Consider the following 18,840-nt stretch of genomic DNA (forward strand, 5'->3'; position numbering starts at 1 on the left):
TAACAGAACCTATCTGAGTTAAAATTTTCAAAGTGCAGAATATGCATTAAGTCGAAGCCCTTGCAAAGTAGAACTTGACTTGTTCCTTCCCCCACCTTTGTCTTCCAAGTTTGACAGTTTTTCCTTGCCTATTGTGCTTTGTAATGAAACCTATAAATTTCTTGGAAGCCTTGGGATAATGCAGAAAAGCCTTTATGCAAATGTTCTGTAGTAATTATTATAGAAATTATGTTGTTTCCTCCTCCAACTTTCATAGCCTATAATCTCTGAAACCCTTTATTAAGTCTTGTGAGGATGTTAGAAATGGCTTCAGGGGGAACCAGAGTCATTGCTATATGAGGTGGGGGGCGCGTTTCATGGTGTTCATGAAGGGAGAGCTCGATTGTTCACTGCTAGGAAAACCAGGCTGGTGCAAGACGCCCCTCCTCCCCGTTTGTCATCAGTCACAAACCACTGAACTGCTAGATCCTTGTCCCACCTTTGTTCCTCCAGAAGGGACTGGGAGTTTGAAGAGAATAATCTTGCCACATCCACTTTGCAAGTATTCATAGCATTTCACTAATACCTAAAATGTAGGGACTTTCCCTTGAGCTGGAGGAGGCGACATTCCTTCCAGACTATTCTTCTTGTTCCCAAGTGTTTTAATCCGCTGCATCCCAACCGGTAAAATGGGCTTTTCCCATCAGGCTGCCGTGGGGGTCGTGTTTAGTATTAATTTGGGACAGCCACCTTTTCAGGCAGAGAGCCCCCAAGCCAACTTTTTTCTTTCCTGAACGGGCAGTTCTCATTTGGAATTAAAAGGAAACACATTTGGAGGGACAGAATGGTGGAGGGCAGTGTGGGGGGTGGGGTGATGATAGGACAACATTTTTAAGCTTTGACATTTCTGAAAAATGCCCCCCGCAATCTCACAAAACCCATAAGCCCATCTCCAGCTACAGGCAGCAGAATTTCACCCGCAATCAGATTTTCTGTCCGTGTTGGCCCCAACAGCTTCTTTTGGATGTGTTTTTTGAGTCTGGTGCTTCTCCAATTTATATTCTATCTAACGAGGGCACCTGGGAGCTAGTGTTTGACAAGTAATAGGGTTTGTGGCCAGTAACATTTTAGTGAGTCTAGAAGTAAATGTTTATAAATGAAATTGCTACCATATTCTATCCAATCTGAGGCCCCATGAGGAGCAGACTGGTCAGAATTTGGTGCTAAACTCCACCTAATTGACAATTTGGCAGCTTTGAGATAGGAGGGATTAATGGGCTTGGAGAGATGGTCCAGGGAAGATGCTTGGAAAAGGTTTGGGAGTTTGGTGAAAAGAATGAGGTGAGAAAAAGTAGCTCTTTTCCCTCGGCTCCCCCGGAGTTCTCTTTTCAGAGGCCTTGAGTTCTTGGCTACAGTGATGATCCTTTTATCTAAATTCTGCACGGAGGCTAAAACAGCCCTCGTCTGTCACTCAAAGTCACTGGCGTTGTCCAATTAGTAGAATTGGGACCTCTGGGTGAAGCCTGATAGGCTGATTGCAGTGCAACATAAAAGGAAGCTTCTGGCAACTAGCTCTGCCCAGCACCGGCTCGGGCTGCCGACGGGGTAACGAGCTCCCCAGCGAGGCCGGGTGGGAAGATTCGGAACCCACAGGATGCTGGACTGCGTGTAGCATGAAGAGATGCTTCTGGCCCTGGGACTTGGGAATAATTGGCATTTAGTTGTGAGGTTTCTTGGGGGACCTGGGCCTGAGGGCAGGGAGATCGGAGGCCGCCATCAGGGGTTTCTGAAGCGTCTGTCCTCCCAGCCCCAGCCTCGCACCTGCAGTCTCAGGCACTGTGTCCTTCCCAGACGGTGTACTTATGCCTCCAATATCAGTCCGATCAGTAGCTTGGAATGTTCTGGAGATTTTCTAGTTATTTCAAGATACAACCAGAAAACAATTTTTATTTCTGTCCTTTACAAAAAAAATTTTTCTAAAATATAAGTGCGTTTTTTGGCCAGGTGCTTATTTCTGGGATGACTGTAGCCTTCTAGAAGGTACCAGAGTCATCATTCTCAGTGGACTCTCATTATAGAGTTCTGTCCTAGAAGGTGTATGGCCTGAGAATGGACCGAAACCACCACGATTTAAGGGGCTGGAAGAAATCTGGTTATTTGAGGCTTTCATTTGTTTGGGGGTCTGGTTAGTTGAAGTTCCCCTTTCAGCTAAAAAACCTCTTGAGGCATCTGTTTCATCTCCTTCAAGTGGCAAGGTCCTGGACTCTTGGCTTATAAGAGTGTTAGTATGTTTCGTCTGAGATTTACGCCGTGTATTAGGGTAGATGAAGGCTTTTTGATACATTTTTTTCGTGTCCTGATAAAACTGAATCTGATTTATGCAGCCAGACAATCACTTCCTTTTTAATACATTTTTAGATTATCAAGCAGCTTTCTGCCATGCCTGTTACAGAAACTGTGATCTTGATCTAAAAATTCTTCCGACTCTCCTTTTCAAAATTCCAAATGCCTGTGTGCATATGGACATGGTTTTAGCACTGTCCTGGACGTGGGCCGGCATATACCGGGTGTGATTTTTGTGAGCAACTCATTTACCTGACTTCTTACTCTGCAAATATCACCTTTGATCACATTCTTTATTTGATTCTGTTTTTACTATAAGGAAAGGCCATTTGTAATCTAAAGGTATTTAAATATTTTCATCAACAAAACTTTTAATGGTTTGCTTCTTAGGTTTTATCTCAAAATCATTATAAAGCAACTTGGGATATGCAGCAGCTATGGGTGAATGTGCCTTTTTTTCTTGAGGACAGGCTTGTCGGATGCCTTTGAGGGGTAAACTCAAGGCAGGGAGTTGGGGCTGGAGAGACAGTCCGCCCCCCCACCCCCCAGAAGTTCTGGCTAGGGCACACGGTCAAAGGCACAGAGTCAAGGGCAGGGCTCAGAGGCAGTCTTGCCGCCAGGGGGAGGGACAGAGGCAGCAGGATGCTGGGGAAATGGTGTGGAGCTGACCCAGTAGCCCCAGGCTCCGGATGGGGTGTCTGACTGCTTCCTGCTGCATAATGACAGCTCATTGATATTGGGGTCCTGGAGCTGACCATGTGCCAACTAAGGAAGGAAGAGAGGATCAGAAATGAGAGGCATTTTACATTAATTACCTACCTTTGCCAACTTCCTGTACGAAGTCAGCAGCCTTCTCATTTAACTAACTCCCATATTATTAATGTAAGTGGAAAATATGGCAAAGCCTTCTGTTTCTATCTGTAACTACTAAAGGTTTATCAGAGATTTTTTTCAAATAATAGTGGCTAGCATTTATTAGGTGCTTATCATGGCCATGGTTCCACTTACTGCCATTATGTCATTAATCTAAGACTTCTTTGGTTTCTTTTTTAAAGACAAGTATCTCTCTGTGTTGCCCAGGCTGGTCTTGAGCTCCTGGGCCCAGGCAATCCTCTTGCCTTAGCCTCCTAAGTAGCTGGATTATAGGTTCATGCCACTGCACCCAGCAGGGACTGAGAGTGAGAAATATGACATTATCATATGTTAACCATTGAGCGGACGTTTAAATAGCCAATCTGTCATTTTCCACTAGAGGCTGTAAAACCGATGCTATAAACGTCATATACAGACTCACAGAGTTCTATACTAGCATAGTATTTGCTGTTATACTGAAATTTTAAGTTCTTTAGCTTTTTTTCATTCTCACCCCATCTAAACTTTGTTTCCTAGGATTTCCTAGATATTTTTCAAGTTATGATAAATTACACTTGAAAGATTTTCTCGTTAAAGCATCTGAATGAACTTCTTCTGGGTAGATAGTCTTCATCTCTTTAAAAAAAAAAATCCTTGCTCTACTCTGTAGGGAAGGTAACTACTAACTAGAAAGATTTCTGTTTAGATGAGAAGGAAAGAATGTTAGCAAGGCAGGAAAGGGGAACTTGGACGTCCAGCTCTTGGTGGGTTTAATCAACCTTAATATAAAATTTGGTGGCGAACCACGGACTGTTTAACGCTGGAAACAAAGGTAAGATTGCTGCTGCTCGAATACCGGTTTGACTTTATTATTTTCCTTTTTGTGTCAATTGTGTATCCTGCACTTTCTCACCGTGCGCCACCCCCGCCAGTGGACGCTCTCGGTAAGTCTACCATCCCGAATCTCTGGTGGCTGGTCACGGTGTGGTCCTTGCTGTGGGCTTTCCGTGGTTGTCCAGACCTCTGCTAGTTGCCCAAGTTTTCCTGCCAGCTCAGAACTACCAATTGTGCCTACTTAATTTTCCATAACTTTAAGAAAATTTGTGTGTGCGTGTGCTTTAATCATTTTCTTTCTTGGATGTTTGGCCATTTAAAGTGTTAGCACGACATTCTGAGAGCCTTTGCATCATCATAATTCAATGGTAGACTCCTGGAAAAAAGAAATACAGAGTGATTTAAACCATCCTTTCCATAGGAAATAAACATTTATACATACATATATGTCTGAATATATATGTATGTGTGTATTTACGCCACAAACAAAACATATGGAGCTACGCACCTTAAAATAATTTTCAAATTGGATTGAGTTGTATTAAGCTTGCAAAACATCTTTAATTTTGTTCCCCTGGACCATATAGTTCTTTTCAAAACCAATAATTCATTTTTTAAAAAAATCAAAAGTATTTCTTATTTCAGTAGAGTTTGTGAAATGTTTCATTTCAAAGATATCAGATCTTCAAATTCAATGCTCAAAATGATTCTTCTTGATTGAGTGTTGAGCCTCACTCTGTGGGTAATCATGCTACTAAAACTTCAAGTCGCTTTTGGAGTCTTGTTGCTGTCCCTCTGTCGCGGGGGGTCTGTCTGTGAGGTGTCCGTGTGGTTTATCTTGCCTGAGTGTGCCCACGTGTTCTTAGAGCTTTCTACTACCGAACAGCTCTAAAGAGGTTTTTGAATTGGATTCTGTCATCCACAACAGGCCCGATGCACCTAGGTCTCCTTTGATGGGTGGGGCTTGGATGTTCCGATGGGGGGAACACAGTTCTGCCTCTCCTTCCCCTCATGGTGACATTGGGCTAGTCATTCCTCAACTTTAAATATGATGATCCTTTCCAGTTCTCAATATTGTGATTATGAAACAGCTTGAAGAGTTTCTAGTAAACCTTTGGAAGGAAGGTAAGACATAGCCACTTTTTGGCTTATTGCAAAAGAATTCACATCACAAAATGTATCATTTTAACTGTATTAAAGTGTACATTTCAGTGGCTTTTAGTACATTCACAGTGTTGTGCAACCATCACCACTATTATGATTTCAGAACATTTTTGTCATCCGCAGAAGCCACTTCATGCCCATTAAGCAGTCACTCGCTGTTCCTCCCCTGCCCCTGACAACCACTCATCTGCTTTCTGTCTCTGGATTTACCTGTTCTGGATATTTTATATAAATGGAATTGTATATATGTGGCCTTTTGAGGACACAGTCTCTTGACTCTTGAGTTTTATTGGAACCTTTACCGAGAGCCTGGCACGAGTCAGTCCATGGAATAAATGGGGCATTTTATTTGTTTGAAATGGTGGGAATTAGGTTTGCAATGAATGAAGAAACCGTATAGCCTTTTGCCTTTGTGACTTCTAAAGAGTCCACCCATCTTTGTTAAAAAAATTTTTTTACAGATATGGGATCTCACTGTGTTGTCCAGGCTAGTCTCAAACTCCTGGCCTCAAGCAATCCTCCTTCCTCGGCCTCCCAAAGTGCTGGGATTATAGGCATGAGCCACTGCACCCATGCAGATTCTCCTGATCTTTCAAAGAGAAATTTCGGCAACCCCTTTTCATTTTTTCTTCTGCAGGGGGTGGTTCATAGAGATAAGCCGCAGTGAATTTGGGCATAAAGACATAAGAAAAGCTATATGGTTTGAAGCTCTCATAATCTTTACTATATATATATGTGTGTGTGTGTGTGTGTGTGTGTGTATAGTAATATATGTATATTATATGTGTATATATAAGGAAATAAAAAGAGGGAGAAAAATAATTCTTTAATTATTTTTGAAACTTGTCTCATGCAATCGTGGGGTCTGACGAGTTCAAAATTTGTAGGGCAGACTGGCAGGCTGGAGACTCAGGAAATAGTTGATGTTGCAGTCTTTAGTGTCATAATTTTTTAAAACAAGTTTTAAATCATCTTTGTACAGGTTGAGTATCCCTTATCTGAAATGCTTGTGACCAGAAGTGTTTTGGATTTTGGAATATTTGCATATGCATAATGAGCTATCTTGAGGATGGGATTCAAGTCTAAGCATGGAATTCATTTATGTTTCATATTTACACATAGCTTGGAGGTAATTTTATACCATATTTTTAATAATTTTGTGCATGGAACAAAAGTCGAGACTGCATTTTGACTGCGACCCATCACATGAGGTCAGATGTGGAACTTTTCACTTGCAGTGTCATGTTCGTGCTCAGAAAGTTTTAGATCTTGGAGTATGTTGAATTTCAGATTTTTGGATTCGGGATGCTCAACCTGTACTTGGAAATCTATATTTTAACAATATCTCATGATGGTTAAAATGTTCCGGTTTAACAAGAGGGAAAAAAATATATACACATATGGAACTCTCCTTTGGTCTGGTTAGAACTATTTACCTTGAACCCCAGGTCCCTGCATAAGCAATGGCTAGGGACCTCCAAAATGAAAGGAATTTACAACTCTGTAAAAATGTATTGAGCCTGGGAGGAGCTAAACTGTTCCTGTAAGGAACTTAGACTCTCCCAAACTGATTAGTTTAATCTGGTGTGCTCAGTGCTGTGGTGAATATTAATATAAGCAAAAGGTGTAACACTGGGGCAAAGAGGAAGGAACCCAGCTAAGTTTGGGGGTGGAGTAGTGAGGATGGGACCGATGAAAAGGGGTGAGCTGGTGGAGAATGGGCAGAGGGTGTTCAAGGCAGAAGGGACAACATGTGCTGAGATGTGGCTGTCACTATTTGGGAGTGCCAGAAACGATGGTGGATGGTAGACATGTCACAGAGGGGTGCCTTGAGGGGCAGCCTGTGTGTGATACCCCAGGGCACACCTTGAGGCAGGGCATTGGGTCCCACCAAGGATGGACTGTATTCATAGAAAACCACAGTGACACCCCACTACTCAGCCCCTGGTTTCCTGGGCAGCGTCCCCCGTGCTGACCTGCCTCCAGCATGGTTCTCTCACTGGGCCTCAGTTCTGATCAGACCCCAGAGTGGACTGAACTTCTCCCTATGTCATCCTTCCTTTCTTGGAAAAAACCTGTGAAATGTTGAATCCTTTCCACCGTGAGCAGTGGTTACTGGCCATACCCAGCATATGTGCATATCCATGCCATTGTTTCTTCTGCATTTACAAAAGCCAGCAGAGACCACTTCAGAAGGGCCCTGGAACCTGCAATCAGTGGATGTCTGCCCTGCCTCAGTGGTAAAAATTGAGTGTGTCTTGGTTCCCTCCAACCACCAGCCCTTCTTTGATTTTTTGAAAAGGGATGGTATGGGAGCCCTGGTTCCCAGAGGGAAGTCAGCGGAGTCAGGGGGAGGAACCAGGGGCAGGCTGTGGGATGGTTCCAGCCGGTTCTCCGAGGCTATGCCCAGCACTTCGAGGCTGATGGGGAAATGCAAAACAAGGGCACAGCCAGACTTCTTCCATCTGCGTGGAAGCTGGGGTGGCAGAATTTTATCTTTTAGACCTAGTGTGACAATCAGGAAGCTGTCCCTGACCTGAATGCATAAAGACCTTTGAAATAAAAAGCTCCTGCAGAGGGATGTTGCATTTCAGATGAATGCACATAGTCCTCAGAGACTGGGGTCTTCGTCAGATGTATTTCACAACGGCAGATTCTGGGTAAAAACAAGTCAAATGGATCCACCGTTGGCCCGGAGCTGTGAACTCTCTTCCTTTGCGCAGCGAGTGTTCGGTAAAGCCCCACGAGACACAGCTGATCGAGTGCCTTGCCTGTGACGCTGGTCTCAGAACGCCCCGGGTGTCCGTGTGCGGGATGAGACCATTGTCAAGGTACAGTGCACCTGGCTTTCCTGTGGCTGCGTTCAGAGACCAGGCCTGAGATATTTATACTGTCGGGGCACAGCAGGGGCAGAGTGCTTCTCAGTGTTAATTTTGACCAAATATGAAATAGCAGAGAATTCAAAGGACACCTTGCTTTTGAAATATTGATTCCTTGCATCGTATGGTTTTCATCTCCCTGGAGAACACTAAATGGACGGTGCAGAGCGTGACTGAACAGCAGGGTGAGAAGTGGTTGCTGCCTATCTTGAGTTGCCACCCATAAGCCATTCACGGTTTACACAGGACTAACTGATTCACATCTGGTGCCATTCTTGCGTTCATAGGCATTCTCCTTGACTACTGCAGATGGGTCCGCCAAGCAAGCAAGTCTTCTCTCATTAGTTCATTCATTCATTCAGTCAGGACATAGGTATGAAATGCCTCCTCTGTGCTGGACTCTGTTAGCTGCTAAGGAGGTGAAAGTCGCCTCCACCCTTAGCTTGCCTCCAGGATTTACGTTCTGACATCAATTCTGTGACCTCAGCTAGGTGTCCTAAAATTCAGTTCAATTCCGACACTATCTGGAGTTAGCGCAGACCAGACGAGGTAAGGGCTCAGTCCCACGAGACTGCCCCCACTTAGTCACCAGCCACAAGTGGGGCTTCAGGCTCCCCACATTTCTGCTCAGCCGACCACAAATTTGGGGTTTCCTATGACCTCTGTCCCCCAAGTTCGTCAGTTGACTGGAGGACTCACGGAACACAGGAAAGCACTTTACCCTCACGATGACTGGCTTAGATGAAGAGTGCAGATTGTACCCTTGTTTACCACGTTAGAGACTCAACTTTTAGGACTCTGCTGAAGCCCCTAAAGACTTCTTGGCTTCTAGATAATTCCACTGTGACAGTGTGAATTTGGATTAGACTGTGGCTGCTGTGGTCCAGGTGAGAGATGATGATGGCCAGGGTTCAGGGAAGTGGCCACAGGATGCAGAGAGAGAGAGAGAGAGAGAGAGGGATTCAAGAGCTATTTAGGAGAGATATAAGTAAAAGAAGGAGAAGTTGAGGTGATGGCAAGTTTCTGGATCAGGGAATCAGGTGGTGGATGGTAGAGAATTTCTTGAACCACAAAGGAAGAAGCATTTTGAATCGTGAGAATTCTCTATCTGAGACGCTGCAGGTGGTGAGCCGCAGGTCAGCGTGGGATGTTTTCTGTCTCTTCTTGTCCTCTGCTCTGATGAATAGCTGATTGCCCAGGGACCAGTGAAGACTCTTGGTGATGAAACTCCCACCTTTAATGAAGGATTTATGGGATCTTTTGCATTTCCTTACATCAAAGAGGACCTTGAACTGAAAGCTTCTTAAAAAACCCACCCTACCCTGCCTACTTATCCCCTGCTAACGTGCTCAGGGTCAGAAGGACAATTTCAGAGAAGCTGCTGCAGCAGCCGATAGCGGCTGACGCTTACCGAGTGCTCAGCACGGGCCGGGCATTGTTCTGAACACTGCACGTGGATCCGTTCATTTGCTCTCACATCAGCCATGAGAGCCAGGTATTTACATCTCACAGGTAAAGGGAAACCGGGGCACAGGTGGTTGAAAAATAACAAGAAATTGAGTTTGTTGGAAAGGCTAAAAAGGCCTTCAGTCTTATCTGATCACATCCATCTTTCTTTTGATTTCTGGTTGTTTTTCCTTTGGGGAAATCAATCAAAAACTGCTATAGGGTATTAAGAGTAGAACATGACCAATGAAGGGATAATGAGGGCAGGAAAAGGGAATTTGGTGGGAAAAGGGAATTTGTCATTCCAAATTCTAATCTCCAGCATCACCTTGCATGTCCATTTTAGTATTTATATTCTGTATTTCAATATTTGTAGCCCATATTTCATTTGACTTTAGGGTACCATCAATCATTAGATGCACCATTATCTTCTAGACTGCTAAAAAAGAAAAAAATAACTGCCTATCCAACTATACAACACACTTGATTGTGAGACACATCCTCACTTGTGAGGTGTAAAAGTGGGGAAAAGCCGCCATCTTAGAGGGAAATACAGCATTTGTATGTGTGTCAGGGGCAGATAAAAGTCATTTTGCAGGATTGTGATAACTTCCCCATATGTCAGTCTCAGAAAAAAGAAATGGCTTTGGATGTCTTGGACTCCTGATGGCAGTCTTGGCCCAGTGCGTCCTGGGTTTGTGCTTACCCCACTGGAAAGCCCCTTGCCTGAGAATGGCTCCTAGCTTGGCCACCGCGTAGGGTGCAGAGTGTGTTTGAGGAGGCTGGGCTGGTACAGATAATGCTAATCACACTTGACTGGCTTTTTGATCTGCTGCTCAGCTCCTGGCTGCTTGTTCCCAGCGTTTGTGTTTGCTGTGCACAGGAAGCATAAAGAACGTGGGCTTCTGAATGAGAGAGACCTGGGGCTGGATTCTCGCTGAGCCTGTGACTAGCTGGGAGTAACTGTGGCCCTGTGTAAGCCACTTTGCCTCCTGCAGTCTCAGTTTCCCCATCCATCAAAAGGGGTATTAATTCCTGCCTTGAATGTTTATGCAAAGATTAAGGAAAATAAAGTATAAACATTGGGGAGTTGACATGGGATCTTCATTTCATTCCAGAAAGCTTTGTAAACTGTCCGTACTTAATTAAAAAAAATTCCTTCATCCTTTAAGGGTGCTGCTTTGGCCCATGGCATGGTGCCCATTTATCGTGCTTTGCCCCAGGAATGTTTTCTGCAAAGAGAATAATCACGATTTCCCCTGGGGGAGGAGGGGAACAGGTTCTTGGCTGTTGTTCATCAGAATTCCCCAGCATGAATACGCCAAAATGTGGAAATTGGCAGTGGCAAAAAAAATTCTCAAGACTGAGGATGCCTTAGACTTTACAGAAAAAGCCAAAAGCAATTCTTTGCTTAAGAATTCTGTCTGGGAAGCCTATCTATGGCACCCACCTCCCTTCTCCTTTTGGCTGCCTGATGGTCCTGGAATTTGCTAGTTCTGAAGTGTTAGGCCAATTAAGGGCATGCTGGTTGAGGCCAGTTAGCAGACTCGGGTCAAGTTGTTATATCAGTGCCTCCTTCGTTTGCAAATATTTGCACACCTGCTGTCGTCCAGGCACGTGTGCTGAGTGAGAAGACACGGAACTGAGCAAAAGCACTCGTGGGTTCTGCCCTCGTGGGGCTGCGCGATCAGTAAAAGAGACTGATGTCAATCAAGTAACTGGAGAAATAAAGACAAAATTCAAACTGAGTGGAGAGCTGTGAAGGATAAGTATAAGGAACTTCTGAGATCAAGCAAAGGAATCCCAATCTGGGGAGAGGGTTCAAGGAGAGCTTCCCTGAAGGATCCAGAATTAAGCCAGACCTGCAGGATGAACTAGCGTTAGGCACGAGGAGGAGGAGAGTATATGTGAAGATGGGACGGTCCCCAGACACCGGAGGATGAAAGGGAAAGGGAGAAAGGGAGGGGAAGAGTGACCCAAGAAAGCTGAAGCTGTGAGATGGACAGGTGTGACCCTGAATGCCTTGCAGAGCAGGACATGTTAAGACCATTGGACTTTCTTGAGAGCAATGGGAGCTATTGAGAAGGAGTGACAATATTTGCATTTTGAAAGTAATTCGGGTCTGCTCTGGGAGAGCAGGTCTGAGTGCAGTCAGGGGAATGCATTAGGGGCCCTTGTAGCTGCTCAGGTGAGAGATCGTGATGGCCCAGTGAGGGTGGAGGTAGCAGAGGTGAGACAAGAGGGTGGAACAAGTCTGCCTGGGAGCAGGAATAGCCAGCACCTCTGCACAAGGAGTCAGCAGTGAAATGAATGGGCTTTTGTATATATTAAATCAGGGCCAGTATAACTCGGAATCTGTGGACCTCAGAAATATCCTTACATCTTAAAACCAGTACATCCAACTGGGACATGGAATAATTTCTTCCACAGTTTTTTTTTTATAAGTATATGTTAGTGAATTTAAAAAATAAACATTGTGTTTTTAGGTTATGATATACCCTGAATGGAATGTTCTCACTATGACTATAATTATAGCAGTCTTTACAGATTACACTTATTTTAGAATACTACAATTTGAGAGACCTTTAATCATTACATAATACGTATTTAACTTTACTATAATCATAGAATAATTTAAATTTGTATTTACCAAATGAGATAACTCTTGGTTCTGTTCCCTTTTTTCTTTCCTATATAGATCTATTTTTTAATATAGGTAGACATGTGTCTTCTAACTTGTGAAAGGAAGTAAAGATACACATTTTTCCAATCTCTTATAATCACAGATTGTTGTTTAAAACAATTGCTACCACAGTCAAAGCACATCCAAGCAGCGCTGATCAAGCATTATGCATTTCAATCCGCCGTTTCCCAACTTCCCTACACCCTCCCCCACCAAAGTTAAGAACATTCTGACATGGTCTGCAGCTCTCCATGTTTTGTTATTAGAACATCATGGAAGAGATTGAGAGACTTAAAGAAACCCCCTAGACCACCCCCCAAGCCACGTGGCCTCACCCAGCAAGGCCCAGGATTGGCCAAGCTATTTTGTAGGTTGCGGAGGAAAAGTGAGTGTTTATAGTGTTCGAGAGCCTCCCTGCCGTGTGCTTGCACCATGTGCACGTTAAGTATATGTGGATTCAGTTGCACAAGCCAGCATTTTAAAACTGGAGAAGAGAAAACCCACAGTTTCACAGTGCTGGTGACACCAGCCTTCCGTCTGTGAGCCGTTGGCCACAGGTGGTGCGTGTCCATGAGAAGAACACTTGACCCCCTTGTAAGTCCCTGCAGAGAATGGGAGAATGCTTTTACGGGTTCCCCATCTACTACAGACATGTGAAACCAATGGCTCAGGTGGCCAGGTTTAACATATAGTGATGATTCTTCCTACATCCTTGAGGGAGAAATTGAAGAAATGGTAAAGAATTACTCTGAGAAGTAGATGGTGACTAAATGAAAGAAAAAGTGAACGGGTCACCTTAAAATATGCTGAAACTTCTCAGGTAGCATGTTTCTTACATACAGCAGCCCCCCCCCCGCCCCCCACCACAGCAAATATGTTCCAAGACCACAAGTGGGTAACTGGAGCTACAGATAGTGTAATATATACAGGATTTAGTACTGTGGATTTTTTTTCGTACATGTATATACCCTTGATAAAATTTAATTTATAATTCAGACACAGTAAGAGATTAACAACAATAACTAAATAGGACAGTTATAATAGTACACTATAATAAAAGTTATGTGAATATGATGTCTCTCTCTCCATCTGCTTTCTCCCCTGCCCCCTAAATATCCCCTTGTAGCGTACTTCAGGTAACTGAAGCTGCAGGAAGAAAAACTGTGGATATGGGGAGATGAATGTGATTGTTGGATAAAATCCCTCCATGGACTTAGATACTGTACATTGTACACATCATACATTTGTCCTCACTTGCCTGGTGAGAGTTACACACACAAAGTTGTGCATACTGTCTTTCATGGCCATCTAAGGCATTTTCAAGGGTGATCCTTGACTGCATATAATTTTCTCATTATGTGCTAATTTAGAACTTATTCCCTGGCTGAGAAGTGACTTTTTCTTACTGGACTACCTTTTCTATTGGGATATTCTTTAAGCCTAACTGTCTCTTGCTCCAAATTAAGCTTCCTCATCTGCTTAGCAGAGAAAGTATGGAATACATTCCTACATCTAAGATAATTTTCCCCAACCTTTTCTTTCTTAAAACCAAATGGCACATTGCATTTAAGGTTCTCTACGTTATTCTTACAAGAGGTAGATGGTAACAGGTAAAGGCCCTTCCTACAGGGTGGTGGGATTCATCCCCTCGGCTTGAGGCGGTGGGCAGAGAATGGGCTCTGTGTTATGGGAATCGGGCTGTGTGGGTGTGACCCTGGCTCTGAGCCTTGCCCTCTGACCTTGGACGAGTCCCTCCACTTTGGGTCTTGACCTGCATGGAAACACGAGCATCTTGGCCCAACTGGATAACCCCTAAGGCTCCTCCTCGCTTTAACACTCTGTGTTTAAAACTATTAGATACTTTTTGAGCACCTGGCTGTGTACACACACATGACATTGTGCTGGGGGCTGTGCTGGGAAAGGCCAAAATCCTGCCCTGAAGGAGTTTAGAAATTCTCTCTCTGGTTTGGGTGTTAGGTGACACACCACGTGGGGAGCCCAGTGTGGAAGCCCATGAGCTGGTGTCCCCTGTGGTCACACCGCTGTCGCTACCTACAGATCAGACTTACAGTAGCTGCTCCCTCAGGCAGAAATGCCTGTTTGCCCATGTTAGTGCAGCAGACTATTTCTGCAAAGAGCCAAAGAGTCATGGTCTCAGGGCCATGCTGTCTGTCTGTGTCACACTACTCCACTCTGCCACTGTTGGAAGAGCAGGTATAGGCAACATGTAAATGAACGGACATGGCTATGTTCTAATAAAACTTTATCTACAAAGACAGTTTGCTGACCATGTTTTAGAGTTGTTTAAAAGGTTAACACCCTGTCTTAAAATCTAGCAATGGTTGTCGCCACATAAATTGGGTCTGTGGACGTGGCCAGATGATTCCCAAACATGGGCCAGGCACAGCAGAGACTCTACCTTCAATTTTGCTCCAGAAGAGACCTGACTGAAGGTCTTTTTGTTCCTGGGCTTCTTTTATGGGCAGAGCATTCAGGACTCTCCACTAGGGACTTAAACTAACTGCCAAAGATTCCCAGGGGCCCCCAGAAAGCCAGGAGAGCTGTTGCTTGCCACCTTTGTCTTCAGGGACAGAAACTTCTGCCCAAAGTCTCCCTGACTGAGGTCAACCCAACAAAGCCAGCTTGTGCCCATTTTTGGAAACATCCATAGCCCCATTACCTTGTTTCTACACTGCTTAGCCTCTTCAGAATGTTCTAAAAAGAAAGAATACTGTCTGGCCATGTGTCCCAGGGTTTTATTGGCAGAAGGTTCTGTGCATGTTACGAAAGGCAAGAAGGCAAGTCATGAAGAACCACCCCAGGAAATTTTCCATTCAGGCATTGGAAATTAGAAATGGCTTGGCCTAGGAAAATAGCCACCTTAAATCCTTTTTGGGTATAAATAAATAATTTGTTTAAGTCCTGGAAAATTGTGGTTTTTGACTTCAGCAAGGACCTCAGGGGGAAGTGCTTGTTCCAGAAGCTGGTGTTTCAGCAAGCCGTGCTTGGGTCTTTGTTTTTTTTTGCAGGGAGAGGTGACATCCAGCCTCAGTTGGACAGCGCCCTCCAAGATGTCAATGATAAATATCTCTTGTTGGAAGAAACAGAAAAGCAGGCCGTCCGGAAGGCTCTGATTGAAGAGCGAGGCCGATTCTGCACCTTCATCTCCATGCTGCGGCCAGTGATTGTAAGTGTGGAGGAGGCTTTCCTTCTTTATGGTCACCCAGAGTCTGCTGCGTGTCTGGAATCGTGGAGTCACTCTTACAGACAGTGATTGTCTGCATGGTGCTGAGGGCCCGTGGCCTTCTCCCCATTCACAGTTAGCACCAGTTGTTCTGCTTTACTTTTTCTCCCCAAATCAGGAAGGCCCCAGAAGGGTGGTTCTCCGAGTGGGGTCCCCAGGTCTGCAGCATCACCTGGCGACTGGTTAGAAATGCAAGTTCTTGAGCCCAGCCCGGATCCACTGAGTCCAAAACTCTGGGGGTGGGGACTAAGTCATCTGCTTTTTAAACAAGCTCTTCAGGTGGCTTGGAGACTTACCATTCAAGCTGAATACCAAGGAGTGACCGTGAGATGGATGTAGGAAGAGCCTCCATGAATCAACTCAGACTTAACTTTGAAGTAAATCATTTGCGTACCGTAATTGGTAACTTCTGCTGTGGGCCTTCTTGAATCTGATAAAGCACCAGCTCACTTCCCTCAACCCTAGCAAAGCATCGGAGTTTGAGTCGTTCCCCTGAGCATAGAACTTTTCCGTGGAGCGTTCTTGCTGGGGCCCACAGTCCCAGCTTGGCATTTTGGCAAAATGAGTGGGATATTTCTTTAATAGTTCCTGGCTCCCATCTTACTTGCCATTTATTAAGTTGGTGGAAAAACAGAAGAAAGGGGAGGATGATGAACCTCTGTTAACACACGTGGACCTTCACAAAGGTCTAGACCAAGATATCTCCAAGTCTTGTCGTCCACTGAAGTTGAGCTGCTTCAGAAGAGGGTCTTAGCACATGAGGGGGGCCGTGTTGTGGGATACCGTGAGGACACACAGTCACATGACCCGTGCAGGCCTGGCACGCCCCACACATGCTCCCCATGGTCCCCAGCACACAGGTCGCTCCACAATGATGGCAGGTTTCTTTTTCCTTTCCATTTCCCAAAAGAAAGGGCATGTAGTGCCTTCAGCAGAGATCTTCCAGTCGCACGGTGCCTGTTCCGAATGGTCGAAAGGGCTATACAGTGACCTCAGTAAAAACAGCTGGAATAAGACGATGAAGTGAATCACTCACGACAGTAACACATTGTGAATGGCTTTTCCTCCAGGAGGAAGAAATCTCAATGCTGGGGGAAATAACCCACCTCCAGACCATATCGGAAGATCTGAAAAGCCTGACCATGGACCCTCACAAACTGCCCTCCTCAAGCGAACAGGTAGGAGTCGTGGGTTAAGCACTCAGGGGAACAAACCAGAGAGAGAAAAGTTCAAGGCCCTGAGCGTTGTTCCTCGTGGCATTTATCGTATCTCAAATCCTATTCATGTGTCACTATGTCCTTTACATTGTAATGTATGGTAATTGTCACAGCTGGCCACTGTGTGGGACCTACTGTGTGTTAGGCACCGTCCCAAGGTCTTTACCTAGACTTCCCCGGTTCATCTTCACTGTTAATGCCCATCTTGTGGAGGAGGACACGGAGGCACCGAGAGATGAAGTCACTTAATCAGGTTCACCCAGCTGGTAAGCAGTGGAACTGGGCCTGGAACCAAGTGGTCAAGTCCTAGATCCCATGCACTTAACCACTGTGGTCATCCACCCCCTAGGAATAAACCCTCATAGGAACATGACAGTGGTACGTTTTGGCTGTCATTGTCAAACAGTCTCCAGTTCTCTCATTCTAATTGAGCAATGCATGGAAATTGCTCTTGTCTTATGAAAAAGATGACATTTTTTATGCTTTATTCATTTGGTTCATGTCACATATGACTATATCAAGTGTGAAGAGACACATTTGGTGGAACAGCTGAAGAAGCACATGCCCTTTGTATACAATTCTTATGGATTCCTTGGAGAGCCAGCTCAGAAGACAAATTTGAGAGCTTGTATTTTCTCTTCTGGGAAATTGCTTTTATTAGACCAGAATATGCATGCATTCACTCAGTAAATAGGCATTTATTGAGTGCCTCTTATGTGGATAAGAGGTGGACCTTATGCTCAAGTGGTTCTTTGTGAAGCAAGGGAGGTGGCTGTAGGAATAATTGTGACAGATCTGGCTTGTTCTTGATTCTGTCGGGCTTTCAAATTTCTAGTCCTGGTCAAATAGGACCCAAGTGACCATTGAGTATCAAGTGGTTAAAATGCACGATCAATGAGTCCGGAAACCATTATTGCCTTTAAGGTGCCGCCTTGGGTATAAATGGCTCTCATAAATTGTTAATGGGTCACTGTAGTTATTTTTTTCCTCCCCCTCTGATATTTCATGGTTTTCCTTTTCCCTCCCCACACCCCATCAATTATAGTTGTGCTTTTTTCAGAAAGAGGATTATGACATTGATGTGTTGGTGGTATAGTTCTGTAATTTAAAAAAGTTTTAACTTAACATTTTTTTTTCTTTAACTCCTACCCCCCTGTGATGGCAGCATTCTGATGTTATGGTGGGTGTTAAGATTTGATGGCCAGTGTTTCCCTTCTTGGCACCTCACTTACCCAGCCGGCTCTGTCCCCTAGGTGATTTTGGACTTGAAAGGTTCTGATTACAGCTGGTCCTATCAGACGCCACCCTCTTCCCCCAGCACCACCATGTCCAGAAAGTCAAGTGTCTGCAGGTAAGTGAAGCTGGGGTCCACTCCCGCTTTCAGAACAGGTCATTTTTCTTTATGCTAATGTGGGCAATAGAGCCAGTCCTTATCTCTTAGAATGGCTCATTTTCAGCAGGAAATGGAGAGATTATCAGCAGAAAGAATGCTAGTGATTTTGGTCTCTCTCTTTAGTCTCTGGATTAATTTTGGATCAGAAAGAAAACCCCAGTAGCCCTAGACTAGTGGATGTACCTTGCTCTCTCTCACTTGCATGTTGTAGGGATTTTCCCATTTTAGGAGAGCAGATTGATTCTCCTGTTTAGCAGGGTGAAAACCACAAGGACTAAAAAAGGGTGAACCTTGGTTGAGTCTTATACAGGCTGAGCTCCTTGTTGCCAGAACAAATGAAAGAAGTAACAATGGCTTATGCCCTCATTTTCCCCTCAAACTTTTGTCTTAGGGTTTCATAAGGTACACAGAGTTCTTGCTCTGTTAGCCGGTACTGCTACTGCAATTACCACCACCACCACTGCCCTGTTAACTAGTACCATTACCTATTGCAACAATTCAGAATCATCTGGAATGGTTCTGCCTTATGCAAAACTGTTGCTCGGCAGGCTTCTGTTAGAAGACCGTTCTTGGTTTTCTGACTAGGAAAGTTCATCCTCCTCTTCTTGAAAGATGGAAACATGATGCCTCACTTACCTTTCTTGGTTTACTAGTCCTGCTAATCTTTTTATGTCAATTTTCAAAGCCAAGTGAGTTTCCACTTTGTGTGTATTGGCACTGAGAGCAAAGATCAGGATGGCTCTGCTAAGTTTGTATATGGGGATGTCTGTGTATACCCTGGTGTGTGTTTCTTTTCACACTTGAGC

The 18,840-nt window shown here is 44.5% G+C and overlaps 1 protein-coding gene across 12 annotated transcripts in view; it reads left to right on the top strand.

Moving 5' to 3' along the window:
• The window catches only part of MTSS1 (MTSS I-BAR domain containing 1), a 155,237-nt gene that overhangs the window by 124,023 nt on the left and 12,374 nt on the right, over positions 1-18,840 (top strand). For 8 of the 12 annotated variants that reach the window (XM_069465413.1, XM_069465410.1, XM_069465417.1 and 5 more), the window contains exons 7-9: positions 15,210-15,367; positions 16,495-16,602; positions 17,895-17,992. In XM_069465413.1, the coding sequence (XP_069321514.1) occupies positions 15,210-15,367; positions 16,495-16,602; positions 17,895-17,992 (364 nt within the window). Of the gene's footprint in view, positions 1-4,106; positions 4,119-15,209; positions 15,368-16,494; positions 16,603-17,894; positions 17,993-18,840 lie in introns of all 12 variants that reach the window. The other 4 variants (XM_069465412.1, XM_069465411.1, XM_069465416.1 and 1 more) reach the window with 1 other exon arrangement.

This window comes from Eulemur rufifrons, chromosome 3 (assembly GCF_041146395.1).
Source record: "Eulemur rufifrons isolate Redbay chromosome 3, OSU_ERuf_1, whole genome shotgun sequence".
Lineage (NCBI taxonomy): Eukaryota > Metazoa > Chordata > Mammalia > Primates > Lemuridae > Eulemur > Eulemur rufifrons.